This window comes from Siniperca chuatsi, linkage group LG21 (genome assembly GCF_020085105.1).
Source record: "Siniperca chuatsi isolate FFG_IHB_CAS linkage group LG21, ASM2008510v1, whole genome shotgun sequence".
Taxonomy (NCBI): domain Eukaryota; kingdom Metazoa; phylum Chordata; class Actinopteri; order Centrarchiformes; family Sinipercidae; genus Siniperca; species Siniperca chuatsi.
In genome coordinates, this window is record NC_058062.1 from 24,182,305 (window position 1) to 24,199,136 (window position 16,832).

At 40.5% G+C, this 16,832-nt stretch overlaps 1 protein-coding gene and 1 long non-coding RNA gene across 7 annotated transcripts in view; one reads left to right on the plus strand and one right to left on the minus strand.

Moving 5' to 3' along the window:
- si:dkeyp-72e1.9 (syntaxin-binding protein 4) overlaps positions 1-16,832 on the minus strand; it is a 138,138-nt gene that overhangs the window by 44,597 nt on the left and 76,709 nt on the right. For all 6 annotated transcript variants that reach the window (XM_044182695.1, XM_044182697.1, XM_044182693.1 and 3 more), the window contains 4 exons: positions 12,106-12,175; positions 11,920-11,994; positions 10,201-10,280; positions 1,993-2,116 (listed from right to left, as the gene is read on the minus strand). In XM_044182695.1, the coding sequence (XP_044038630.1) occupies positions 1,993-2,116; positions 10,201-10,280; positions 11,920-11,994; positions 12,106-12,175 (349 nt within the window). The remainder of the gene's footprint in view (positions 1-1,992; positions 2,117-10,200; positions 10,281-11,919; positions 11,995-12,105; positions 12,176-16,832) is intronic.
- Positions 2,029-16,829, plus strand: LOC122869553. Its single transcript, XR_006376345.1, has 3 exons — positions 2,029-2,160; positions 14,816-14,910; positions 15,002-16,829. It is a non-coding gene; the product is annotated as an uncharacterized LOC122869553 (long non-coding RNA).

Below are 16,832 nucleotides of genomic sequence, written 5' to 3' on the forward strand. Positions count from 1 at the left end.
GTAAAAAGTAAGTCCAAACTTCTCAATTTCAACATTATTTATTTAGAACATTTTATCTCACTGCCTCACTTGGGTCTTTTGGATGCTAAGTTAACTTCTTCGGTGCTAGTTGCAGGCGTGCTAACATTAGCTGCGGCAGACTTGGCTTTCAGGCTATCAAGCTTTTAGATGTATTTTGTGTTTGACCAGGTGTTTCCTCAGGTTAGACGTGTTGCCCTGGCCAGCTTTGCAGTTCACATTACAAATATTGCACTTGTGACTTGTGCTTTTGGCTCACCATTGCCCTTACTCAGCAGCTCTTCTTACACAGAGGCCCCGCAATACTGCCGTGAAGAGCCGTCATTCTGCCAGCTTTGCTTTTTTACACTGAACCAAACAACGGCGGCATAATGCTGCCACAGTGTGTGATTTAGATAATGGAAAGTTAGGCGGAGCTGATCATCATAGCGATGCTATTCCAGCAGTTAGGAAACAACACACGGGAGGTTCACTTTGGTCTTGAGAAGCTGCAGCCTTTATTCACTGACAAACTGTTCATTTCCTGCCAGACTGCCAGCTTCACTGCTCACCTTTTCCTCTGCACCGCTGCACTCACCGTCACTCTCTGCTCGCTCGCTGCTATTCAACCACACACTCACTACACACACGTGTCCCTGTGACTTGAACAAGCAGCAGGGCTGACGTAGTCTTGCTCTCTCTCTTGCTCTCTATACTTTACTCGCTCGACCAGATGCGCTCACAGGTACCGAAATTTGGCACTGATTTAATGTGAATCGGTACTCCGTAGTACCAATGTAATTCAGTCGGTACCCTTAAAAGTACAGAGTTCGGTACCCAACCCTAAAACACACAATCTTTGAAGTGAAGAAAAGGGGCTCTGTTTTTGTTAATGAAGGCACAGGGCACGACGCGCAGCCAAGCGCGCCTTGTCCAGTGTGTTGAGGGAGTGCGAGCGCACTTTTGGTGTTTTTGTAGCCAAGGGTGTGCCACAGGCCAATGGTACACATTAACCTTTTATTATGCCTCCAAGGGGATTACTGTCATAATTCTGCACAGTTACATGCAGTAAAAGTGATAAATCGGCCGATATTAGCTTATCACACATACTGTATATCTGTATTGGTGTATATGTTGGCTCCTAAGTAAGAAGAGATTGCGATACAGATATACCACAGATATGTCTAAAAAAAAGAAATTTAGGAATCCATATCAAACATTTTCATGTAAAAAATGATTATTGGCCAAAAAATGCATCTATTTAAAATGTATAAATCTAGATCATGGGTCAGGGGTGCACCATATGTGCTGCACTGTCGACCTGGACTGTGCAAAACACGCTCAATCTTGTCACAAGTTTCAAAATTTGGATTCAAAATACTAAACTCAAGAAAATGCCACATGACCAGTGCAACGCTGTGCTTTGCACTCCACGCCTGCACAGAAGATGTTATTGAACTGACAATGTTTTTGGAGAGAGAGTGACCAATTTTGTGAATTTAACATTTTTATATTGGCATGATTGAAAGTTTATTAATACATATATATTAAGTTTTTTTTCAAGTCAAGTCAAGTCTGCTTTATTGTCAATTCTTCCACACGTACATTACATACATACAGAGAATCGAAATTGCGTTACTCTCAGGCCCCCGGTGCATACAGATAACACTAACAGTAGAGCCTAAAATCTTGATCAAATATAAAATATAAGCTAAAACTTTACAAGTTAGTTAATTTCTAAAAATAGTTTAGAAAGGCTGAAGTTTTTGCTTCTGCTGACCGTAACTTTCATTGCTGCTGTACTGAAATGAATGTTTCCATTTTACCACTCTATATTGTTCCAAATCTTTGTTGAAGCACTTAATATTCTGTGACACATGTCCTGGTTTAGCTGGGTAGAGTGTCCAGGTGTGGATTATTTAAAATTTGTCAACTCTCTTAACAACAGGAGAGCAGTGTCGTGGTTGATGTGAATCCTGGACAGACTAATCTTACCTGAGGGAGCGCAGCATGGGCCCACTGTTGTTGTACATGTTCTGAGAGCCTGCTGGGCTTAACAACAAAGGACTCTGGGAGCGAGACGAGGAACCAGATGATGTACTATCCAGGTAGCGGCCTCCTTTGGAATGGCAAGAAAGAACAAAAACACAAAATAGAGAAAGGGTAAGTAGTCATTTAACCTGTGCTGTGCTATGTGCTAGGAGGTGTAACAGCAATTGTCAAAATGGCATAAGAGATAGACGCTTCCAGATTAAGTAATTATTTAGATGAGGCATACTGTACTGAAATAGAAGCCCTCAACAATTGCTACAGATGGCTCCAGTGGAACAAAGGCTCTCCACTGAAAAGCCTGTATCGTCCTGTTAAACATTTCTTAAGCCTGAGCAACTCTAAGCACTGAATAATACCCAATAAGCTGACCAAGCCAACTGCCCAAATATCCTACAGACTTGGGTTTTTTTCCATCTACTGCCTGGGGTAAACATCTGCTTCTTTCCTGTCCTCAGATTCAAAGGTAAATCTCATAGTGGGGAGGTTATTCATGCATTATTGGCAAGAGCTGAGTAGAAACTGCAGCATGTAAATCACTGTTTGGTTTTCTAAACATTATCAACAACCTGTGGCATGATTTTCCAGTGACACGGGAGTATATTTTCACAGGTGGTACCAAGACTATTTTGCAAGTCGCAAGTAAGTCTCAAGTCTTGGCTATGAAGTCCCGAGTTATGACCAACAAGTCCCGAGTCAAGACCAACAAGTCCTAGGTCTAGTCCTTAGTCAAGACCAGGGATGTACATAAAACTGCATAAAACTGACATGACACCGTCATAACATGACATGGCATCTGCCATGAACTTCAAGGAGTCATTATGAATGTTTATGATTGTTGTCATTAAGTGTCATTCGGTCAATTGTGTCATTTTTAATGCAAAGTTGACATTGTTTGGGATGTCTTTATTATGACAACTTGACATTTGCATTTAACAGTGTAATAACACTTAATGACATCTAAGTTTGATAATTAGGCTTGCTATGGCATGTTTATGCTGTCTTGGTTAATGTCATGTGTTGTCATAACAAAGACATCCCAAACAATGTCAACTTTGCATTAAAAATGACAATTGACCATATGACAATGACAACAATCATAAACATTCATAAAGACTCCTTCATATGCATGAAAGGTGTCATGTCATGTTATGACGGTGTCATGTCAGTCTTATGCACACCCCTTCAAATAAAGTGTTACCCTAACTATTGCAAACATCAGTTGCAACATTATAAGTCACTCAAATAATGCATATGCTTTACAAAGCATTTATTATCCATTTACAGTATTATAAACATCAGTTGCAACTTTATAATAACCATCCAGATAATTTATAGATGGTTTACAAACCAATTATTAACCACTGACAAAGTACTTATTAACCATTTAAAAAGGTATTATAATCATCCGTTCCACTTTCACAATAACATCAGATAATTTTTATAAATGTTTTACAAAGCAATTATTAACATTGACAAAGTATTAATTAATCTAAATCATGTTTATAGATGCTTTACAAAGTATTTATTAACCATTTAACAAGGTATTATACTCATCAGTTGCAACTTTATAACAGCCATCCAAATAATGTTTGTAGACAAACTAATTATTAACCATTAACAAAGTGTTACAAATATCTGGTCCATCTATCTATGCAATGTTTATAGATGTCTTACAAATGAATTTTTAAAGGTTTACAAATCATTTAGTAATAATTAAGAAATTCTTAAATATAGTATATAAAATGTTGTGTGTAACAATAAACTATTAATAAACAGTTTACTAATGTAATCAGAATGTAATTATCATCTCTTATCAGCTATGACACAATATATAATTTATAAACTCATTATTTTATATTACACAAACTAATGATTCAATTATAGCATCACTAATAATTAGTAAATATCATTTCATTGTTTGTTATGTCGTAAGGGGTGCTGTATGGAGGTAAGTGGACCCAAAAGCAGATGACGAGGAAGCAGTCTCAGGGAAAAGTAGCCGGATGACTACCGTGTTTATTGTGGGGTGGTGTGCAGGCAAGTACGGGCAGAACAGTAAGCAGACAGGTAATGAGCAGACAAAAGGCAGATAAGTACCGGCTAGCATAGGTGAAAGCAGGGGAGTGAGTCAAAGGTGGGAACACAGTTCACAGGGGAGCAGGCAAAATCCAAAATCCAAACAAGGTCCACGGGAGAACAAAGAATCCAACACGAACTTACAGTCAATGCTCAGCAGGAACAACACCATGTGTATAACGATGATCCAACACAGAACAAAGTAAAGACCCAGACTAAATACCCTCGGGGAGGTGAGACAACGAGACACAGGTGCAAACAATCAAGGGAGGACCAACAATCAAAACTGGAGGGAAAACACAGACAGGAAGTAAAAACACAAGACACACAAGGGAAGAAGAATACCACCAAAATAAACCAGGAAGTGACAACACCTAAACTACCACATGTTAACAGTAAAATAGTTATTAAACTTAAAGTTAATAGTTATCAATTTACCATTTATTAATGATTGTTATATTAAAATGTTACCAGAACAACAAGTCCCAAATCTAGACTCAAGTGAAGAACAACAAGTCCCAAGACTGGTCCAAAGTCAATCCAACAAGTCCGAAGTCTAGTCAAAAGTTAAGACCAATAAGTCCAAGTAAAGTCACAAGTCATTGCCGTTAAAAGTCAAAATTGGGTTGGAAGTCATTTTTAAAGTTTGTCAGGTCAAGTCTAAAGTCATCATATTCATGACTCAAGACCAAGTCATGGGACTCAAGTCCAAGTCTTGAACAACATATTTTGAACTAGTCCTTTATAAAACAGTTCATCTTCAGTAACGTAAAGCTGCAGTCTGTATCATATCACACCCACTTCATGCCAGGATTGTCCAAGTTTCAGTTCTTTTATTGTCATACACAGCAGTTACAGTGAAGCAGTCGTCTGCAATGAAATTCTTAAATCTCAGGCTCCCTCCATTTGTCCTCTTACAGATATATATATAAATATGTATAAAGAAAAATCAGGTAAGTGGAACAAAATCTAATTAGAATCTAAGCAATGAAACAGTGCAGCAGCTAAAATATAGGAATAAAATATGTATAATATAAAATAAATTATAAAGTAAAATATAACACTGTGGTAGCCTGGAGAGTAATGGTAAAATGTATTCACCTTATTTTCAACGAAAATACGGACACAGCCACTGGACGTTTTGTTGTGCGAGACTTCTGGTCAGGCACTTCCGGTCATTGGCTAGCTAACACAACAACTCTTTGGACCAATATGGCTTCGAGGAAAACCAGAATGTTTGGTGCAGTTAAGGGTTGTCATAATAACTGGTACAAACAAAAGGTTTACTTGGAGCAGAAGTGTTTTCAACCACCAGATATCAGAGAAGTGGCCAGGCTAACTTACTGAAGCCCCAATGAAAACTCCAAGGTGACATCTTGTCAAGAGATTAGCAGCCACAGTTTGAATGGCTACACTAGCTAATGCTAACTCTTGTTAGTGAACTGTAAAACTTAAATTTAATTTTAGTGGTTGTGTGTGGCTACACATTTTGTCAAATAATGCAGGTCAATTAGACACTGGGTCTGGTTTTTATAGAAGTCCTTTGGATGTATAAAACCTCTTAAAGCCCACCGGGTCACCTGTTTGAGCTAGTTCAATATAAATGTTTAAACTTTTGGCAATATGGACATGCTAACGTTACACATTGTTAGACCAGTTAGATTCTCCACAATTCAGTCGTTCAGTTCATTTTACAGAAACCATGAGCACCAAAGTATAATTTATTCAGATTTACCAGCATGGTAAACAAGAGAGCGCTTATTTATAGAGCGCTTTAAAAACAAACAAGGTTTGTGCCAAAGTGCTTTACAACACACACAATTGAGCAAAAAGATTATCACAAGACATACGTACTTAAATACATGCATAAATACATAGTGCACACATACACACAGACACATACACACACATACAGACATTCATGCATATCAATGTAGGATGGAAATCATGTCAAGAATCATTGCAGGGGAAGGCAAAGGAGTAAAATTGGGTCTTAAGACACCTTTTAAACGAGTCAAGAGATTCTGCTGTTCTTATATTTTCAGGGAGACTATTCCAGAGTCTTTGTGCAGCTACTGAGAAGGCCCTGTCACCAAAAAAGGTTTCGATGAGAATGTGAGATGGTCAACAGCCTGGTTCTGCTCGAGGTTTCTGCCTCTTAAAAGGAAGTTTTTCCTTGCCACTGTCACCAAATGCTTGCTCATGGTGGGAATTGTTGAGTCTCTGTAAATAATATTATACCTAGTACGGTCTAGACCTGCTCTATTGTAAAAGTTCAATGAGATAACTTCTGTTATGAATTGGCGCTATATAAATAAAATTGAATTTGATACCGAATGGGGAGCCAGTGCAAAGATGCTAGAACAGGCGTAATATGTTCCTTTTTTATGTCTGCATAGGAGTCTGGCTGCAGGACTCTGTACCAGTTGTGAGCGGTGAATAGAGGCCTGGTTGATACCATATGGGGAGTTTCAATAATCGAGTCTTGAGGATATTAGAGCATGGATGACTTTTTCTAAATCTTTAGGTGATGAGAAAGTTCTGATCTTGGATATTCTGAGCTGGAAGAATCAAGATTTTACAACTATGTTAACCTGTCTATCAAATTTCAAATATCAAGTATTGTCGAATATTATTCCAAGGTTTTTTGCATAGGGTCTGATGTGATTGGATAACTGGTTGAGGGACAGGGCAGTGGTGCCGGAGGAGTTTGGGAGGCGGAACAGTATGATCTGTTTTGTTTTCATTTAATTGTAGAAAGTTATCAGCCATCCATCCTTTAATATCTTCCAGACATTTAGCGAGGGTAATAGGTCCAATCTGGTCATTGGGCTGGATGGGGAGGTACAGCTGCATGTCATCTGCGTAACAGTGAAATGAGATATTGTGGTTCTGAATAATTTTACCTAGATGGAAAATAGGAGGGGACCAAGGACTGAGCCTTGAGGGACTCCACATAAGAGATACTCAGTGGTTGAGGATTCGTTGTTTACAGTGACAGAGAAAGCCCCATCTGTGATATAAGAGTGATACCAGTCAAGAGCTGTGCCCAAGACTCCAACCCAATGACGCAGGCAATCAATAAGTATTGCATGGTCCACCGTGTCAAAAGCAGCGCTGAGATCTAAAAGAACCAATATTGAGGAGTGACCACCATCGGCTGCTACAAAGAGATCATTGGTTACCCTCAGTAGTGTGAATTTCGTGCTGTGGTGTCCCCAAAAACCAGACTGAAACTGTTATGCTGTTAAGGAATGGTAGCATCTGTTGAAGGACTACTTTCTCCAGTACGTTACTCAGAAAGGGCAGTTTTGAAATAGGCCTAAAGTTATTTGGTGTTAGTGGATCAAGACCCGTTTTTTTTAAGGAGTTGAACCACAGTATGTTTCAGCGAAAGTGGGACATTCCCAATAAGAAGAGAGCAGTTAATAATATTGAGAATGCTCAAGCCAGCAAACCAGCTCCAGACAGTGATACTCACAACTCTATAGCTAACATCACAACAACAGCATATCTTGGTAAACTAGAAAGTAAGCTGAATGTCCGTGGGCAAGTCATTGAACGTTACCTGACACACAAATCATGGCCGGAATGGCTGGAATAGTGTTGTGTTTGTTTATTTCCCATTTATAGAGAGACAGAGCTGTGTACAAACACCAGATTTTTTTTCAGTGCACACACAGAACGAACAGCTAGCAGACTGTGAGGAGATAATCGCTGAATTTGACAAAAATACGTGTACTGAATTAGAATCGCATACCCCACCTTTAATGAAAAGGAGGATTCAATTTGGCAGGGGGCTGGTGCGGCCCTAAATGCAGTGGAGAACAGATAAGCAGTAGTTGAGTTGAGGATAAATATATATACTGTGATGTGTACAGGTATAAACAGGTACTAATACATACTGCAGGTGTTAAACATAGTGACGAACTTGAGAATTTAAGAGTTCAACAGTTTTATCATCTGCAGGATGAAGCTGTCCCTCAGCTTGGTGGTGCGGGACCGGATGCTGTGGTGCCATCTGCCAAACAGCAGCAGGCAGAACAGTTTGTGGCTGGGGTGATTGGGGTTTCTAATGATCCTGTTGTTCTTCTTCCTGCACCACAGGCGATGATGCAGTCTGTCAGTATACTCCCAATGGTGCACCTGTAGAAGTCGCAGAGTGTCCAGGAGTCCATGTTGAGCCTCTTCAGCCTGCTAAGGAAGAAGAGACGTTGTCTCTGTATCTTTGTGATGAATTTGGTTTGGTGTGTCCAGGTCAGGTCCTTGCTGATGCGAACCGAGAGGGACCTGAAGTTGCTGATTCTCTCCACAGTAGTCCCCTTGATGGTTATGGGGGCATGTCCTTCTCCCTGTAGCGTTCCTGTAGTCCAGGTTGTTGTCCTGTCACTGTGTGGTCAGCAAACTTAATGATGGTGTTGGAGCTGTGGGTGGCCACGCAGTCATGCTTGAACAGGGTGTACAGGAGAGGGCTGAACAGGGAGCCCTGAGGGGCGCCGGTGTTGAGAGTCAGGGTGGAGGATGTGGTGCTGCCTATCCGCACAGCATGGGGTCTGCCTGTCGAAGTTTAGGATTCAATCACACAGGGCAGTGTTGAGTCCCAGGTCTCAACACTGGTATGAATAGCACAATGGTATTAAATGCTGAACTGTAGTCAATGAACAGCATTCTCACATATGTGTTGCTCTGGTCCAGGTGGGAGAGGGCTGTGTGGAGGGCTAGGGCGATGATGTCGTCCACTGATCTATTTGGCCTGTATGCAAATTGTAGTGGGTCCAGTGAGTCAGGTAGGAAGGAAGTGATGAAGGTTTTGACTAACTGCTCAAAGTACTTCAAGACGGTGGAGTTGAGTGCTATTGGGCGGTAGTTGTTCAGGCAGAGGGCTTTGGTCTTTTTGGGGACAGGGACAATGGTGGTCTTCTTGAAACGTGGGGACTACAGACTGGAGCAGTGAGAGGTTGAAAATGTCTGTGAAGACATCCGCCAGTTAATCTGCAGACATCTTGAGAGCTTGGCCAGTGATGCCATCAGGTTCAGGTGCTTTGCATGGATTAATCCTTTTGAAGGATCAGCACGATCTTTTTGGTTTTCCTTTTGTAGTCTGTAAAAGTTCTTAGTCCAGACCACATATTTTTGGTGTTGGAGCCAGCTGTGCAGAGGTGAGAAAGGAGCCAGGGTTTGAACTTCTCTCTTAAGCTATCTTTTTACAGAACTGTTTCTCACTTTTCATGTGTACAACTGAGTGCAACACCATGAATGCCCCCCTGGAGAGACTGAAAAGTCTGAAATTGTGCGCTGTTGTCCTCATATTTAAACAATTTTTCTGTCTCCCCCCGTTTTATGACGACAGGCTTTTCACCCCAACTTCAAGTGTGGCTGTCCGGAACAACTATAAACACTTTTGATTTCCAACATGGTTAGACAACACGTCGTAAAAACTAGTTATTTTCAAGCATAACCCAGCCCCTACAGTACATTATCTCACCATGTCATGTTTGAGTGTATGGAGAGCCAACCACAGTAGCAGTTTAGTATTTTACCATACTGCAAACGTAACTGATTTTTGCTTTATATCAACAGGATGGCCTTAAATCTATGTATCCTCATCATGGTGCTGATGTACCCTCATGTATCAACATCTTCTGCACAGAGCACACAAGACTGCTCACGTGCTGAAGCCGTGTTTTAACAAATCTGTACCAGCTGGCTGCCTCCTTCCCAAGTGAAACAGATGTTGGTAATTGTGTAATGGACAAGTGCACTTGTCAAAAGCCATTTTTAAAGACAGACTTACTCCATCTACCCTTTAGGCTTGGTACTCTCTCAAATATAGAAAGGTCTAGTTTGTTTTTGTTTGTTTTACATAGAACTGTACACAGACATCATGCAGTTTAGGCATTTTGTGACACTTAGAAGAATTTGTAATGCACTGTTTGCAGCGTGAACATGGAAATTCAATTTCACATACATTTACATGAGCAGGAGATCTCTCCCCACATTAAATTACAGTTACTTGTGGAAAAAAAACTGAAGGTGTAATGCATCATACAAAAGACTAAGTAGGGATTTGCCTACCTTGCTGGATGGGAGAGTTGCGTGTTGATCCTGTGCTACCATTAGACCCATACTTCTCCAGCAACTCAGCAAATTCTCTCCTATTCAGGGAAACCAAAAGAGAAACATTATTGGGATAAGAGTTTGTCAGTCATGGACAAGATGGAAAGATGTACTCATAATCTGTTTAATTGACCAAGACAGTGTCTGAACCAGAACTAACCTTGAGTTGATACCTACCAATAAAATCAATTGATTTACTGAATAATAGTAATTTGGGTTTAGTGAACAAACGGAAAAGTTAAACTATTGATTACAATAAAATAATAAACTTCCGGTTAGGGCGAGGTGCTAAGAGGTTGCAGCCTTTCAGCTCTGCTGCTAGCATGTAATTAATCCTACAGTACTAATCAGAATTGTATTAAGATTGGAAGAAAGGGAAAACATTGACATTTATCTACCCAAGTGCTGGACAGTTGAAATGACATTTGATCACATGGGATAAGTGGGCTTACCCTTTTGTTAAAGAGTAGGCTTTACTGAGGTAATTATAATAGTAACGTGATTTGATTTTCTTATAATATTTGCTGAGGCTCTAACAGGTGGCTTATAGCTAGTGCCAAGCTAGTTTTGACTTGTTTTTAAAATAAGTAGTGGGAAACACAGACAGAGAGACAGGCATAATCCCCCGTCCACTCTCCTCCCCTCCAGCTCCTCTGGGCTGCAAGGTAGTTAAAGCACAGAGCGCAGATTAACACACAAGGCTCATCTCGTCAGGAGCACTGCCCTCGGTTAAGCTCTTTCCCCTCCCTTAGTCTGCTGTCATTCTACCTCACCACTGTGAGAATCCATCACTACATAAGAGTAATAATCACCTTGAAACTGCACTACACATGACATTCATGTTTTAACCTTCATAAATCTAAAGATGTCACTTTGACTCACATTCATGCAGTTCTACATATTCATACTAGGATCTGCCCAATAAATCCACAGTCTGCTATTCGTGGCTGTGTCACTGAGCTATTACCACTATTAACTTCTCATTTCTGACACGTATCCTCTAACAGCTGAGGTGTAAATCCTGCCTGTGTCAGTCTCTTCACTGAGGATTACACTTTCAGGCAGAAACTATATCAGGGTTGACACGTTCATGTGCAACAGTCTTGCTCGTTTAAATATGCAAATCCACTATTACCTTTGTCAACTTACAATTAAGGATCATGTTGTCTGAAGTGGATTTGAGAGAAAGATGAGGCCTGTGATGCTGACAGCTGGTATTGACCTTGTTTTCACCCAAACTGGTTGCAGTCAGATTAGAAAGCTGGTTGAACACTAATACCACCGGCCTCTGCCATCAGTAATGTCAGTGTTGCCAATACTACTGTGCATGTGTTATATGTACTGTGTACGCCACAAACAAACAAGATGCAGAGAATGATTGCAGGAGTTTGCCTCACTCTAAAGATGCCTATTTAAAGAAGTGGCCAAATTTGAGCCTGATCAACATGGGCTGAGGATTCTAATTTCTGAAATACATTGAATTTGGAAAATTACAATCTCTTTACTTATTACACCTGGGTGAGAATAAGCATTTGAATATTCAAATATGAAAGTATAAAATGCGGTACAAGTAAGCCTGCAAAGAAAAATAATCACAAAATTATGGACCACCTGACTGTGAGAATCAGTGTATCAATGTATGAATGTACTTTATCGTACACATAGACATTTGCTTACTTTGCTTCCTCATCTCTGGCTATGAGAAGGCGCATGTGATTGGTTGCCGAGGCTGCTCTCAAGACGTCCACAGCTCTGTATAACAAACAGAGGCACAAAAACACATTTACATTAGTGTTACAGCCTCACGTCAGTCAATCATGTGGTTAAAACAATGACAAGAGCAGTAAGACTTGACTGGACTACCTCTCACTTGTGACTCCTACAAGACTGTCCCCGTTCACCTCCAAGATCTGGTCCCCTGGCATCAGGTTTCCTGTCAGAGAAAGGTCAGGTGATAGTCCTTTAGTACACAGTGGAGGTATCAGCTAATACAATATGTAGTTAAGTACACAATTGTGGGAAAATATTTCTATTTTTCAACAAGGATGAGGATGGACAAAGATAACAGGACCAGAGGTTTCATTCTGTGGGGCTTAGAGCTCCACAACATCAGCGAGAAAGTAATCATCATCAGGTATGTCAAGACAAATGGACCAAAGCCAGGGATGTCAAGATTCCTTCCAGAAAACGCCAGCATTGGAAGATATCTGACACCACAGTAGGTAAACTGGACAAGAGCAATACACTTTCAGTGTTTTCAGTCATGTCAAGTCTCCAGAACAACCTATTTACAGCTCAGTTCTTCATTACATCCAGAGTTGTGGATAGTCATATTCCAGAACCTGGACATTTAATTCACAACATGTTACTCATCTCATAAAATTTGTTATGTGAAGACTGTTGATAGGTCCAACTGACTGGATGGTAGTCAATCTTTATTGCGGTAGACCTTTTCTGGTCTGGTCTCCTTTTCTTCTGGTTACTTTACATCTGTCTGTAAGAAGACGGCCTTGTTCGTATGAGGCACTGGAAATCCACACCAGTCATACTTAATATCATGGTCCTGGTTCAGTGATATTCTTCTCCACACTTGCAGGGCTGGAAGCAGGCACGAGAGCTCCCAGGCCTCCAATGTATCTGGCCATGACTAGAATACTGAGAGGAATCAGAGTGGAGTAATGTACTGTATGTGGAGGTATGTCTGGTGATCATAGCATCATAAGCATTCAATACTGTAGACATGCAAGCAAGTGTACTGAAAGAATTAGTAGTATATGTACAATATACATGACTATTGAAAAACTCCAAACTACTGCACAAGTGTGACTGTGGAAGCATATCCCCCATTCACTTTGGCAGCCATTGAGTTACAGCAAACATGTAACACTGGCATGTACAGATCAATATTTATCTAAAAGCTAGACTGTGGCTAACTTTACCACTTCCATGACCATCTTATGTCATTTCCTTAGTGCTCACAACATTAGCAGATTCACAAGACTAATTCTTATTATTGTATACAGGAACTCGCAGCCTGGTAGACAGCTTCTCAGCAAGCACTCAACCAAAAATTCCTCGAGTCTAAATCTGTCACAATCCCTGTAAACCACCACTATGTTATGACTGTTGGAAGTCAGAGCTATGAGCTAAGTTTGCCTTTCGGCAAAAAAATTCACAAGCTTTTATTTGCCTTTGACATTTGCCAGAAGTCATACTTCTATATACTATACTGCCGATATGATACCTGAGCTTTGGTACAGATATCAATATGGGAAAATTAAGTCAAGTCAGCTTTATTTATATAGCCCAATATCACAAATCACAATTTGCCTTAGGGAGCTTTACAACATGTACAGCATTCGAAACCCTCTGTCCTTAGACCCTCGATTCGGATAAGGAAAAACTCCCCCAAAGAAATTAAGGTCCTGTAATAAATTCCAGCAAGTGACCAACACTGTTCTCAGTCCAGAGACTTTGGTGACCCCAGCAACGTTTCGGGATCCACTGTGCAGAAAGATGAATAAACTGTGTCTGGGCCGCCCACCATGGCTCAAGACTCAAACGTGGCCCAGCAGTGCAACCTAGGGAAGTTGAGAAAAGTTAATTTGCAACTTAATGCAAATATCCTCTCACATGCTGGAGCGACAAGCTGGAGACAACCACTCAGGCTCAACATAAGGTTTGTTGGTTATTCTTGCAGATAATGCTACTTTCTTTCTACAGACGTCTTTGCACAGCAAACATCAATAAGGGAAGCTGCTTCCTACAAACAAGAATACTGCTGTTATAGACAACTAAATACTCTGTAAGCTCCATACTCTGTTACTGTACATCCAGTCACCAAATCAGACGATCCTTGCCAGGGACTCCACCCAACTCTCTCTTCAAACTATTATCAAAATGTCTAGTCTATTGTTCTTTCAGCATGGTTTCCCAAAGTGCTCTCTGATACCTTAATATTCTCTTGTGACGACGGCCGCTACAGTCTCCACACTGCCTTTAACTAACAGAACACCAGCAGATACCACTGAGTCCTCCCCTCTGAAAATATAAGATGCAGGCTTGTGATGGAATTACAAGTGTGGGAAATCTTCCCAATAATACATTCAAGATCTGCTGCAAAGCTAAAACCTCAAGGCTAATCTGATGTACCAGATCCCAGGGTGCTACTGTCAGATCCTCAGCTCTAAGCCCCCTCTCCCTAGCAGGGAGTCCTACAGACACGTGAAACATCATGTCCTCAAGAAACTCTCCACATTCTGCATCATACTATGGTGGTCTTATCGACAGAATAAGTAGAATTACTAAGTGTAAAAAAAGAATAAAGTAAGATCCACTGAAGGTAGAATGTGATATGGATCAGTGATCATGTCATTGATCTACTGTTTATGTGCTGCAGAGCAAAGAACAAATGACTGAAGGTGCCTTCTCACATGATAAAAAAACAAGGCAATCAGAGCTCTGTAGGCGGGATTAACCCCAAACTCCCATCACAAGCAAAATGTCAGCGATGCGTATGCACTACCGACGTATCCATCCGTTTAATCCACACCAACCCTGACCTCTGTTACAGTGTCTCTGTCCTCGGGACCAGCTGTCCTGCCAACAGCACAGCAAGAACAACTGTCATCACCAGGCTGAGGAACATCATACAGGACAGGACAAAAAGTAGGCGGCATGAGAAGTATGCAGGAACAATAATGATTCATTTCTTTTATCTAACCTGCCCACCGTAGCTCTATTTTTGTTTTGCCCTTAGGAATGTGGATGTCATATTCCTGTGCCAGACGCAGAAAAATGGCTACAAGCATGAAAGAGATCGAGACACCTTCAGTATGTACTTAGTTGTAAGTAAACTTACAGAAGGATAGGATACATCAGTCACTCACATCAGTCAAATAATCCCCTGTACCAAACAGAACACAGACGATGCTGCTCTGAATATTGAAGGACATGGCAATTCAGGGTGATAATCAGGCAAGCCATAAAACACAGTGAAAACTCCAGTTAAGTCTGCGTGACGTGTTTCATGACTGAAATGCTCCTCAGTAATGGTCAGGTTCCTTCCTTCCTCAGGTTATGAGAAAGTCTTCAAGTGATGCTTTTAATTAGATTATTATTGTAATATTGCAGGTTTTTAGGTGCAGTCACTGGGAATTAAAAGAAAATATGAAATCTCAGTCACTGAGCAGTAGTGATGTGAGCTGCTCTGTGAAAAGATTAGTTTCCAGTTTCTTGTCTGCAACATGTCATTTAATTTGATATTTCTGTATATTTTGTAATTGCATTAACGCACAAATAGCTGCTGCACCTGATTTATTACTAACCAAAAACACAAATTAAAAGATTTATTCAGTATAAAAGGTATTACATAATGCAACAACCTGTTATTTTTCACATGGTTTCACCTTTCTGTTTCACACAGCAGCTCCAGTCCAGTGATATGATTGAAGCAGCCAGTAATATTACTTACAAAGTAGGCCTTTATAGTAGCCTATTTGTATCTATTTGCATAAATAATCTCATAAAAGAAGTTTAAAAGTTTAACCAAAAACCTCATAGCCAGTGCAGCCAGTGAGGGTAACCGTATATAGTACATCTCGTCACAGGATGAGGGCCTTAGTGCTAGAGGGTTGCAGTGCACGGTGTAGTCCCTCATTCGTCCAGGAGTGTTCCATCGTAGAAAAGGAAATATGGATTTTCTGGTTTCAGTAATTGACAAGGAAGACAATAAACTCAAATCCAGGCTTCAAAACCTCCCTGCTGAAACCGGCTGGCTGACATCACACACACTTTAAGCTTCATGTGATAAGCTAGAAATAATAGAATAATTAACACAGGCGCACTGCAAAGTTGCGTCTTATGGTTTATACACTTTGTACACAAACAAAAGCAAGTCCTCTCAGCCAAATCTTTTTTTTTTTTTTTTTTTTTAAATATGCAGATGACACAGCTTTGGTGTTATTTTTTATCTGATTTTAAATCTGTAGTGCATTTTGAGAAAAGGATAGACAATTTTACTTGATGGTGTAAAGATAACTAAAGAAAGTGGCTGATTTTAAATGCATTCAGTCTGATGCCCCCTTGACTCGGTGAAACAGCTGAAAGAGTCTCAAGCCTTAAATACCTAGGCATCTGAGGATGACTATCTTGCCTTCATCAAGGCACGACAGCTGAAATGTTTGGTGAATAAAGCACGGTGTACTGGAGAAGAGTCGTGTGATGTGTTTTCATGTGTAATAGTAACAAAAACTACAGCGCGTTATGAAGACCTCGATCATCCGACAGACGGCATTGTAATGACCTCATTTTAAATAGATCCACGGCATCTTATGACCAAACTCCCCCCTTTGGATGGGAGGGGGGGGGTTTCATGGAGGTTGGGTAGTTAGGGTGAGGCTAGCCATTAGCGAGGGAGATAACATAGGACACAGCACCCTGAGCTGATGATTTACAGCTTTTTTGGTATGGGTCCTTTTATGGAATATCTGTTGTTTTACTTTTCTTCTTTGGATGGTAGTTACATTTTAATTGAAGTAATAAAAGAAAGCCTGGGACATCATGACAAGCAACGTACCCTCGGGGGGTAC